Consider the following 12,140-nt stretch of genomic DNA (forward strand, 5'->3'; position numbering starts at 1 on the left):
TGTAAAAGCCAAACCCTGTGTGAAGAACATCGCTGCATCACTGCAGTGTGAGGCTCCACCATGGGATAAAGCCCTCCTTTTTTTTTTTTCCTTCTGTACAACCCTATCAAATATGTTACCTGCCACCTATATAATAACCCTGGAAACCTGTGTGAGGGCTGATTTACATCCAGTATTATTCATAAAAATGCATGGTATGAACAAAAGATGCCAAATCCCAAGGTGGATCCAAAGCATGTGTGTGTTCAGTCACACGGCTGGAAAGTGGTGCGGGTGAAATGTGTTTTAAATCATTAATTTTCTCCTCAGACCCCAAATCAGGCTGCTGAAACGCCCCATGGGCATCCTCGGGGGGGGGGGGGGGTCTGAGTTTTTGAGGGCTGGGGAAGAAATGACCCTTGACAGGGAGCTTGAGGGGGTTGCGGATTTATCGAGAAGAAAAAAGGTGTTTGCTGCCTTGAAAACACCTCCGGCGGCTGTGCGGAAGAGGCGGGGAGGCGGCCGTCGCCTCTTGAGGGGGCTGTGAGGGGAGAGGCGGACCCGGCAGCGGGGTCCGACCCGGCCCAGTCCGTCCCCGTGGGGCCGAGCTGCCATTTCGCGGGCGTCCCTCCCGCGGCGGGCGGCGCCGTCCCCTCCCTCAGCCTGCGGGGCGCGACATGGCGGCGGGGCGGGCGCTGCTGCTGCCGCCGCCGCTGCTGCTGCTGTTGTTGGCGACGGCGGTGCCGGAGCCAGCGGCCGCCGTGTGGCCGCAGCCCCAGGCCGAGCGCTCCCCGCCGGGCGGTGGCCGTTGCCTGCTGCCTCCCCGCCGTTTCCGCTTCGCTTACGCCGCCGGCTCTGCCGTGAGGCCGGGCTGCGCCGTGCTGGAGGCGGCATTTCAGCGGTACTGGGCGCTGCTCTTCGCCGCCGCCCGCCCGAGCGGTGAGGCGGGACGTGGGCTGCCGGCGGGGCGGGGGGCCGCTGGAAGGGCGGTTGGTCCTTTCACGTGTGGCTTTGTTCTTAACTTCCCCCCTCCAAAACTCACACCCTCATTTGTTTTTTGGGGTCAAACCACGGGGTTTGTGTGGAGATTTACTTTATTACCCCCCTTCTTTCCTCAGTTCAGCAGGGGCTGGTGGCGAGGGGAGGTGGTGGCTGTGGTGTGATGAATCGAGTGGTGGCTTGAGTCTCAGAGCAAAGGGCGGCGTTGTATTCGTATGTGGAGGGCAATGCCTGTGGCGCACACGTATTTTAAAATAAATCTTGCTTGGCACAGCGAGCACTAGTTGTCTTGCATTTCTTTCAAGGAGGTAGGCTCTTGCCATCAAGAGTTTGCTCTATCTCATTTTTTATCTCCTCCAGATCATGTTTCAGCTCCGCAGCGCTTCATTTTGCTTCCTTTTCTTGCTGCAATCGTTCCAGCGTCAGTGCTTTTTTGCAAGTCTTGGCTCTTCCCGTTTCTAGCAGCTCTTGGTGTCCAGCATTTACCTTGAGGAAAGACTCTTGTTGCTTCGTGCATGTTTCTTCCAAGTACGTATTCGTGCTGTGGGGCTCTCTTTGCCAAAGCTGAGCTGCCGAGCATCCCAAGGCACAGCGCGCTTGGATTCATTCTGAAATAGGGTAAGATGAGGAAAGGCCAAAGCTTTGAGAGCCTGGGCTTGATTTAGGACAGGTTGTAAAGGTTTCTTGTGCCTGGACATCTTTGCGATAGCACCCGTTGCATGTCTGGAATGAAGTGCAGGAAATGCCCTGGCTGTGCTCGCAGAGGCAAACGGATGCCTGCGTGGGTCTGCGGCAGCCTGAAGCGCTATATGGCCTCAAGTTGCACCAGGGGAAGTTTAGATTGGATATTAGCACAAATTTCTTCACTGAAAGGGTTGTCAAGCACTGGAACAGGCTGCCCAGGGACATGGTTGAGTCACCATCCCTGGGGGTATTTAAAACAGTACACTTGATGTGTAGATGTGCTCAGGGACATGGTTTAGTGGTGGGCTTGGCAGTGCTGGGGTAACGGTTGGACTTGATGATCTTAAAGGTCTTTTTCCAACCAAAATGATTCTGTGGTTCTACCTGAAAAATATGAAATGCTTCATTCATCAAAGAGAGCTAGTAACACTGCTTCTGAGTGTTTTAAATGTCAGTGTGAATTCTGTCGCTGCTGATCAAAGTGGAGAAGGGTGATGGTGTTGGAAGCCACTCTGCTTTGTCTTGAGCATATTGTGCTTTGAAAAAAGCAAGTCTGAAACACTGAGAGGAACCGTTTGGTGTATTTTATTGCTTCAACTCTTGTAAGTAGCAATGGAAAGAAATTTTGATTTGGGAGCTGAGAAGGCTCCTCTTGTTTCTTCTTTGCTGCTAGGAACTAAACAAATGGCCAGTATAATTATTTACTTTTTTCTATTCCTCTGGGAAGGGAAATACAACTGTCAGATCACTTGGAACAACTTCTTGTGATCACGAGATCCAGCTCTGTGCATACTCATTGCTTTCCATACACCCTGTTTTATGACACTCAGACTACACACTTAATTTTAGGGCTTTTTTCCCCTCTTTGCCTTTTTCTTTTTTTTTTTTTCCTTTCACATGGGTGGTTAGTAATAACAGGCAATGGAAACCCTGCATGGAAGGAAATCGTTTCTATTAATAGAGAAAATAAGACAGAACAGTTTTCTGTCTCAGAAAGCTGTTATATCAGTTTAACAAGCAAGTGAGATTATGTCCAAACTCTACATTCATGCTGGACTTCACGCATGAAAACAGAGACCAGTTTAAGTTAGGAGGGACATATGGGGGTCTCTGGTCAAGCCCTGGCTCAAAACAGGGCCAGGCCTGCAGTCGGGTCAAGCTTCTGTGTCCAGCTGAAACTGCGGTAGTCCCACGTGGAGACCTGAGCCCTTGCTGCGGTGTTTGACCACCCTCAAGGTGAAGAATATTTTTTCCTTATATCTAATTAGGATTTCCCTTGCTTCTTTTCCCTTGTCCTTAAGCTGGGCAGCTCTGAAACAAGTTGGACAGATCCAGAACCCTGCATGGAGCTTGAGCCAGGACCTCCTACCCCTGATGTTTCATTGCTGCCATCGTTGTGTTAGTGTCCTTGTCTTCCAGCCCGTGACCGTAATTAACTTGATGTGTGCCTTGGCAGCGCTCTTTTGAACCATGAACTTCAGCCTTCGTGGTTGATGGGTCACCAATCCCTGCTGCGCCCATCTGTGTTGCCGTCTGGGTTTGGCGAGATCTCCCTGGGCAGGTTTAAACATGGTGTGTGGTGGTTTGCACCGATTCTGTTGAGGCTTCTCAACAGAATCAGCGTTTCCCCTGTCCTGACCATCCTTGGGGAGCTGCTGTCTTGCCGAGTGGAGGGAGCAGGGCTTGGTGCCAGCATGCCAGCTCGCACATCTGCGAGGTTGCCTTGGCTACCGGCTTGTCTGTAACCGAGAGGAAAGCTCAAAACTGAGGACTCTCTTCGAGCTGTTTCCCTTCTTTCTGCAGAGGTTTCGATGTTCCTTCATGGACAAATGTGGGGTTTCTGGCTCCTGCGAGCTTTCGAGCACGGGCTGTGTGTGTTTCACCTCTACGCTGGTGGTGTCATGGTCTCTCTCAGCCTGCTCGGTGCCTGGCTTGCGACCAGCCTTACACAAAGCCAAGCTTTTAATGTTTCGGTGACGGTATTGAGCTGTTCCTGGGAGCACTGCGGGGGTGTAGACCTGGACCTTGGATGTGATTAGCAGGGTCCCACCCACTCCTCCTGGCCAGAGACTGCTATGAGCAGACCCAGGCATCTCAGGAAGGCTGAACACCTCTCTTTGGGGTTGGGGGAGCGACTCCAGTGCTGTCTCGGGGCTGTGCATCCTTGAAAGCGCTCCTTCTGATAGGGAAGCGTGGCCAGAGCTCCTGCTTGGGGTCTCAATGTGGCTGGGTTTCTTTTTCCAGCCCTTGAGCCTGGGACCTGCTCTGCAGAAGGTGAAGTCAGTCAGGAGCCTTTTGGTGCTGGGCGAGACTTTTTGGTGGCTTTGTAGTGTGCTTTGATTCATTCTGCCCCCTTTTTTTTCTTTGCTCTGAGAAATGTGGGTGCGGTAGCAGAGCTCTTGGCTTTGTGCTTTTTTCCCAGTGTTGGGAGAGTTTGGAAACTTGAAGTTCTTTCCCCCAGAGAAGATTTGAGTAGTTGTGGCTGTTGCTTAGAGCAGGAACTGGTGTTCAGGAAGCCTTGAGGGCTACTGCTAGACCATCCTCTGATGTCTCTCCTCCTTTGTGTGCTCCTTTAAGCTTCCCCTGCGAAGCCTTCCCTGGAGGCTTCCTCACCACCAGACCTTCTCCGAGCTGAAGGTTGGGATCAGCTCGTGTTCCTGGTTGCCTGTGTTGAAAGAAGCCCCTGCTTGAATGCCCCTGCGCCTGCTCTGAGGTGAAGGAGGGGGGTCCCTGTTTCAGCCACGTGTGTTAAAATTCCATGTACTCCTGCACCTCCGTTGCTGACTGGGCTGGGAGGACAGTGGTGGACTGGAAGCAGGGAAAGGAGCCAAGATCCAGTTGACGTCCATGGTCTGTGTCTTTCACAGAGAACGAGCAGCCCTGGGGGACACCCTGCACTCAGCTCCTCGTCTTTGTTGCCACGCCGGGCTGCGATGGGTTTCCCAGCCTGGACTCCAAGGAAGGCTGTGAGTGTCGGGATTGGGAGCGGGAGGGAGTGACTGGAGTGGGAGCGCAGCTGTGTCTGTGCCCGTCAGGTGGAAATAGCGCTGTGCAGCACTTACCCCCAATTTTAGGGAGGCAGCATCCTCACTGTATTATTGAGAAACTGGGGCAGGGAGGGAGCCACTTACCTGAGGATTCTGATAAAGCAGTGGGAGAGGTTTAAAACAAAAAAAAAAACAAACCCAGAAGTAGGTTCTCTGGGAACCTAGAGTGCAGTCTTGTATCGAAACTTCTGCCTGGTGCTGCTGCAACCCCGTAGCTGGGGCTGTGATGGCCTGGAGCGGTGCGAGACCTAATGCCAGTGCCGGCCTCTCTGATGCTGCATTTCAGATAAGCTGTCCGTCTCGGAAGGCTCCTTGCTGCTCTCTGCAGATGCCGTCTGGGGAGCTCTCAGAGGTGAGGGGTGCTTTCTGTCGGGTGTTCCCACTCTTCCTGCCCCAGGCCTATGGGGATGTCTCTCTTTCTGTGCCTCTCTCTTTCCATAGATTTACTTGTTAATTGAGCTCGGTTCCTTTGGGGGAATCTGTGCTGAGAAAGTGACTGTGTGTGGTTTTCCTGCAGGCCTGGAGACGTTCAGCCAGCTTGTTGGGAGAGATGAGAACGGCACGGTGAGTCCTGGCCTCATCTCCTCGGGGCAGTCGGCTCTCCGTAATGGGAATAGAATGAGGATTACTGGGATGCTCGGGATGAAGGGGATACCAGCAGGGCAGCGCAGCCTTGCTGAGGGCCAAGTACGGCTTCATGAATCCAGCCAGATCCCTGCCTTCTGAGCACGTAAAGCGTTGCAGCTCTTTCTGGCTTGCTTGTATGCTGGGCAGTGAGGCTACCCATCCTGCTGGCCCTGGGGACAAAGGGTGACCCTGATTGAGCAAGACGGTCATTAGCAGGAGACAAAGCCCTGCTCACTTCTTTGTGTTCTCTGCATGCAGTACTACATCAACAAGACGGAAATCGTGGACTTTCCCCGCTTCCCTCACCGCGGACTGTTGCTGGACACCTCTCGTCACTACCTGCCTCTGAGAGCCATCCTGGAAACTCTGGTAGGGTGCCTGTGCTGGGAGACGAGGTGGTTTAGTTGGGTGTCCCTTCCTCTGTGACAACTGAGGGCTCCTTGAGTGGCCTGGAGGGCTTTTTGGGTTGTTTTGGGGTTGGGGTTTTTTTTGGTGTTGCTCCTTTCCAAAGATCCTAGGAGCTGTCTAATGTGTAGGCCACTGCATCTACATCTCATCGAGGAAGAGCTTGTCAAACCTAGATTTTTTTGAACAAAATCAGCTTGCTCGTCCCTAGATGAAGCAGCAGGCCAGGGTGGGATGGCAGCATGACCTCAGTTCTTAATGTTTAGATGTGCGTAATAGAAAAATGCTTCTGTGCTGTAGGTCCTTCCCAGTGCCCATGGCTGTGTTTGGTCCTGCTGTAACTCACAGCTGCTTCATTTGGGTGATTTCTCAGCTCCCATTGTAAATAGGATAAGGAAGAAAACCCCGAGGTATCCGGGATTCCTGCAATGCAGATTACTTTCCGAGGCTGGGTGGTTTCTGAGGCAAGGGAAAGCACTGACTTCTTCCCCGCCGCATTAGACACGAGTGGGTGATGGTTTTCTGTTCATCCCGAGCAGAATTAAATTTCCAGGTCTCCACCATTAGCTTAGAGGGAAAACAGCAATTTTATTGCACTGCTGGTCCTCTGCAGCTCTTTGTGGTGCTGGGGTGTTTGAAGAGAGGTGTCTGAATCCCTCTTGGATCCTGGAGAGCGTTTAGGGATTCTGCCTTGTCCTTTTGGAGCACAGGGACCTTGTCCCCTGTCTGTGGCAAGCTGGGTGACCTTTCAGAAGGAACAGGGCATGTTCATCTCCGTTCCTGTTCCTTCCCAGGACGTCATGGCTTACAACAAGTTCAATGTGTTTCACTGGCACATTGTGGATGACCCGTCTTTCCCCTATGAGAGCCTGACCTTCCCAGAGCTCAGCAAGCAGGTAACCCACCCCAATCGCCGTGTAGCACCCAGCCCAGGGCGAGCAGATCCCTCCCGCGGTGCCGGAGCAAGGCGCTGAGATTTCTCGCGTTTCCCCCAGGGAGCTTTCAATGCAATGACCCACGTGTACACAGCCAGCGACGTCCAAACGGTGATCGAGTACGCCCGGCTACGTGGCATCAGAGTCATCGCAGAGTTCGACACTCCTGGGCACACGCTTTCCTGGGGTCCAGGTGAGGAGCAGATCCTGCCGCTGCGAGGAGAGCTGTAGTTGTAGTGGGGAGGAGGAAGGGGATCTGCAACCTGGATCCCAAAAGCCGCGTGTGGGCAGCCATGTCCCACGGGCTGGCTTTGAGGGGGAGCAAACCATCATCTGGGGAAGTAGGACCCAGTGGTCCAATGTCTAGAACAAAATCCAAAGGGAAAACGTTTCCATCTCTTCTTGGGTGCGAGCTGAGTAATTCTTTTTGGGGGGGGGGAACATCTGCTTTGCCAAAACCAACATTGTGGGCATTGCAGGGATCTTGGGTTTAACTGGGGGTGCAGCTGACAAGCTTCCTCGCTGTGTCCCAGTCCTGACACGCTGCTCTCTGCTCCGAGGACTGCAAGTGCCTCCTCTTCCATGTCTGGAAGTGCGAGAAGCTGGGGCGTCCAGCCTCAAAGGCTCGAGCCCTGCTGATCTCGCCTGGGAGTGCGTGCGGGGAGCACAAGTTGAGTGCAGAAGATGGATCCCTCTCCATCAGATGGGGTTCCCTGAGCCAGAGATCATTTTTCCGCTGCTGTGTTTATGCCTTGTGTGCCATGCCCGGGTCTTCTGTCCCCTGGCAGGCCCTGGGCCGTGCCGAGGAGGGTCTGGGGGGTTATACAGGGTGATACGGCACCATCCTCACTGTCCTGTTTGTTACGACCCAGGTGCTCCGGGCCTCCTGACTCCCTGCTATTTGGGCAAGTACCCTTCTGGGACCTATGGGCCCATCAACCCAATCCTTAACAGCACCTACCAGTTTGTGAGCAGTTTGTTTCAAGAAGTCAGTGCCGTGTTCCCAGACTTCTTTCTTCACCTCGGTGGTGATGAGGTGGACTTCACGTGCTGGTGAGTCTGAGATCAGCCTGGGTGGGGAAATATCTGGGACTGAAGTCCCAGCCCATTGCTTTTTGGTCATGATTGTCTGCAGATCTTTGGTGTCCTGCTCCCCCAGGCTCTGTGCGTTGGTACCTGGGGTTTCTGCGCTCACGGTGATGCTGGTTGTGGGAAGCCACTGGTGCTGGCACAGCCACAGGTCTTGGAATGCCTGGGCTGGCCTTGGACTGGTGTGGGAAGGACTTGGGCTTACTCCAGAGCTCGGGATGTAGTGCTTTTATTATCTTCTCTTTATAACGCAGGAAATCCAATCCAAAAATCCGTGCCTTCATGAAGGAGATGGGCTTTGGCAAAGATTACAGAAAATTAGAGTCATTCTACATCCAGAGGTAAGGATGGCTGTGTTCTGGGCCTGCAGCTGCAGTGTGCAACCAGCACTAATGTCTTCTGCTGTCTCAGGGACACCAGCTCTCCATTTCAGGAGCACGTCTCCCTGACCCCAAAGGGTCATGCCTAGCTGCATTTTATGGGGAGATCGACCACAAAGGAGCCCAACGAGGGGCTGTGCTTTCTCACTTCTCCTTTAGAAGTACCCTCACGTGCCGCTGTGGGTGTTGGGGTGACCCAAAACTCGGTACTCTTTCCACTCCAGGCTTCTGGACATCATCTCTTCCCTCGGCAAAGGTTATATCGTCTGGCAGGAGGTGTTTGACAATGGAGTGAAGGTGAGAGCTGCCAGCTTTTCCTACTGCGGTTCCCTGCGCTGGGGTGAAAAGTGCCAGCGCTTGTTGCCGCGCTGATCCCGTGCACGGGGTTCATGTGTGCTCGTCAGGTGAGGCCGGACACCATCATTCACGTGTGGAAGGAGAACTCCACGCCGTACATGGAGGAGATGGAAAATGTCACCAAAGCTGGCTACCGGGCTCTGCTCTCCGCCCCCTGGTACCTCAACCGCATCTCCTATGGGCAGGACTGGATGGCGGCCTACCAGGTGGAGCCCTTGCAGTTTGAAGGTGTGTTCCTTGTGTCCCCTTCCCGTATGGCAGCTGACTTGTCCCTCAGAGGTAGTGCCAAGGCTGGGTCTCTTTCTAATTTATTCTTGCTGTGTCCTGTTCCCTTGATGCTGACAGAAAACGACTCTGCTCTCCCCCAGCCTGGGATTTGAAGCAGGGGGGGCTTCCAAAAAGGGCAAACTATCTCCTCTGTAGCTGAGCTGCTCTCTGCTGTTACGGGCACCTTTGTGGGGAGGGCGATAAGTCACCCTATCACCTGAACACTGTGTCTTCCGGCAGGCAGCCCTGAGCAGAAGGATCGGGTGATCGGCGGAGAGGCGTGCATGTGGGGTGAATACGTGGACGTCACTAACCTGGCCCCCAGGCTCTGGTAAGAGACAGCGCGGGGAGGTGAGCTGGAGTTGCGTGGGGCAGGGCTCAGGTCCCTTTCCTTCGGCACCGAACGCCGCTGGTTTGGTCTGCACGTGCTGCTTGTCCTTGTCCCCTGGCAGCGCTTCTGTGCTGGTGACAGCTTCACTGTGGCTTAAATGAGGGTTTGTAAGGCCGTAACGTGCTCCTGTACGGCCTGCTGCTGCAACCAGTGCGTGTTTAATGCTGGTCCCTGTCCTGTCATGTCCTGATCCGTATGTGTCTAGGGGTGGATCTTTTCACACAGAAACCACCTGTCTTTCTGTGTTGAAGGATTTTGGTCTGGAAAGTGCTTGGGAGCTCAGCGAGAAGCTTTCGTGCTCCCCCCTGCCCTGACTCCCTCTGTCCCTTGTTCCTCAAGGCCGAGAGCTGGTGCCGTAGCTGAGAGACTGTGGAGTAACACGACCGTCAGGGACCTGCAAGATGCCTACGTGCGGCTGGCTGACTTCCGCTGCAAGCTCCTCAGGTAACCGTCCCTCCTCGCAGCCGGAGGCCGGCTCGGGAGCACCACAAATGTCACCCTCTCTGGGATTCAGCCCCAGGGAGGGCAGCGAGGGTGGAGCGGGTTTTCCCTGGTGCAAAATGACCCTTGTTCTTCTGGAAAGCCCCGAGCTTTTCTCCTGCCTGTGCGTGGGCAGAGCTCGCTTTGTGCGGTGCTGGAAGAGAGCCCCTGCTGCCAGCGTGGGCTGGTGGCTCTGCCGAGGAGAGGGCTTCGTGCTGGGGAAGCAGGGGGGGGGACCTGTCATCTCTTGCCACCCCTCCTGCAGCACCAGCTTCCCCGGGAAACCTGCCCTTACCCCGTGCTCCTGCACATGAGCAAAAAACCGAGTCTATAAGCGCAGGATGAAAACCGCTCCCTCCTTGTCATGCCCGCAACGAGGCGCCCATGGCTGCCCTGCTCTCCTCTAACCGCCCGCGGGCTCTGCCCGCGCCTTCCGCGTAATGCCTCCTCTCCCCTCTCTTCCCAGGCGCGGTGTCCAGGCGCAGCCTCTCTACGTAGGATACTGCGAAAACGAATTTGGTGGGTTTTGAAGGGACAGTCCCGCTGCCCTCGGTCGCTGTGCGCGCAGGAGGAACGATCCCTCTCTCAAAAGCTGCTGCCGTGGCAGAGGGACCCCTTCCCCTCCCCAGCTTCTGCTCTTGCTTTGTTGCACTGAAGGTTTTTTTTTCTTTTTTCACCTCTTTTTTTTTTTTTCTATTTTTATTTCTTTAACTCTATAAATAAATGACCCCGAAGAGGAAAAAGGGGCCTTTCTCATGCTCAGCTGGCAGAGCTGGCACAGTTGGGGTTCTCCTCCTTGGACGTTTGGGGTTGCCACGCTGGAAAACTGGGTTCAACTCAAAGTTTTTGGAGAATCTCTCGGGGAGAAATTGTTGTGCCGTGCCTTTTGGTCTTAAGTGGGAGTGAGATGTGTTGTTACGACTGGAAACGTTTTACTATTGAACTTTAATTTAAAAATACGGAATTAAGTTTAAATTAAAAATATTCAGGAATTAATTCTGGCATTTCTTTACCCTCCTGCGACAGGATACCCAAGTGATGTGTCTTGGAGGGGAGAAAAAAAAAAGATTGTGAAGCCCAACCACTCTGGAGAGGGAAGTTTCCCCCAAATCAGCCTAGAGAGGGATATTTTTTTCCCCCCCTACTTCCTCTGCCCTGCTCTTCCTTCCTCCTCCTCTGCTTCCTCCAAGTCTCCACGGGAAATCCGCGTCCCTTTTCTGTCATTTTGGTCATCACAAACACCGTCCTGGCCTTGTGTTTCAGGCTGAGCGGAGCCAGGCTCGCTGTTCCGCCTGCCTGTCGCTCCCGGCGGGTTTATTGCTCTTCAATTGAGTAACCCCAGAAGACCTAAATAATAAATAGCCGCATCTTTTTGCTGAGGTTTGACGTGCTGTCACGTCCTAAAATGCTCCGAAAAGCTGGTGTCATCCACGCTCCTTCCTTCCCGGACCCGGCACACGAGCAAACGCTCATCTGCTGAAGCTTTGCAGAAGCTTCTCATCCACGCGAGGACATCTCCTTTATCTTCTGGTCCGTGCCGGTGGTCTCCAGGGCTTCGGGCTCCGAGGGGCGGCAGGCACAGAGGAAAGGGGCGTAGTATCCCCTCCTTTTTTTTAAAAATTTGGGATTTTTTTCCCCCAAAGCGATGTAAATTGGTACCTTTTCTGGGTGTTTGTTGTTGCTGCAGGGGAGCTGGAGCCGAAGGGGAGCGTTGCAAGAGATGGGGATCCCCATCAGCGGGGAGGGAGCACCCCGTTTTCCCCTCGCCGCGCGGCCCGTTCCTTCCAGAACATCTATTTTGGTCGCGTAAAACTTGCCAGGGAGCAGAGGAGAACAGGCAGCGTGTGAATCACTCGGGGCAAACGGGTTTAAAAATAAACCCAGGCGGCGGCGAAGAACAGCCGCCAAACCCCCAGATTTCGGCAGGATGATCCGCCGCGCCTCTGAAACCCACCCGTGGGTGCCCACCCTGGGCGCCGTCCCTGGGTTTTATTGGGACGCGCTTGCGTGTGTTTGCACATGCTTACATATGTGTGCATGTACTTGCAGCCGTGTACGTGGGCTTGCATGCATATGCATGTGGGCAAGCATGTGCTTATGCACATGTGTGTGCACGTACATGCCTGTATATGAGTCTTGGCAAACGTGCACCCATCCATGTGGGTGCTTAGATGTGCACTTGTGCACATGCTTGCACACATGTGCATATGGGTCCGTGCAAACAGCTGCACCCACACACATGCTTGCACACGTGTGCGTATGGGTCCGTGCAACCACCTGCACCCACGCACATGCTTGCACACGTGTGCGTATGGGTCTGTGCAAACACCTGCACCCATGCACATGCTTGCACACGTGTGCGTATGGGTCCGTGCAAACACCTGCACCCACGCACATGCTTGCACACATGTGCATATGGGTCCGTGCAAACACCTGCACCCACGCACATGCTTGCACACATGTGCATATGGGTCCGTGCAAACAGCTGCACCCACGCACA

At 54.0% G+C, this 12,140-nt stretch overlaps 1 protein-coding gene across 2 annotated transcripts; it reads left to right on the top strand.

Moving 5' to 3' along the window:
• The first annotated feature begins 609 nt into the window (after positions 1–609).
• HEXA (hexosaminidase subunit alpha) lies at positions 610–11,151 on the top strand. Of its 2 annotated transcripts, XM_075764896.1 has the most exons (15): positions 610–918; positions 4,530–4,628; positions 4,996–5,061; positions 5,227–5,273; positions 5,595–5,705; positions 6,536–6,637; positions 6,737–6,869; positions 7,549–7,729; positions 8,020–8,106; positions 8,370–8,442; positions 8,550–8,730; positions 9,010–9,100; positions 9,500–9,604; positions 10,107–10,159; positions 10,667–11,151. In XM_075764896.1, exons 1-15 carry the CDS (start codon positions 657–659, stop codon positions 10,906–10,908), a joined length of 1,833 nt encoding a protein of 610 aa, XP_075621011.1. In that variant the 5' UTR covers positions 610–656; the 3' UTR covers positions 10,909–11,151. The 2 variants fall into 2 exon arrangements, with proteins under 2 accessions (XP_075621011.1, XP_075621012.1); XM_075764897.1 differs by lacking the exon at positions 10,667–11,151 and having other exon boundaries at positions 614–918; positions 10,107–10,636.
• The last annotated feature ends 989 nt before the right edge of the window (positions 11,152–12,140 follow it).

Source organism: Balearica regulorum, chromosome 12 (assembly GCF_011004875.1).
Source record: "Balearica regulorum gibbericeps isolate bBalReg1 chromosome 12, bBalReg1.pri, whole genome shotgun sequence".
NCBI lineage: Eukaryota > Metazoa > Chordata > Aves > Gruiformes > Gruidae > Balearica > Balearica regulorum.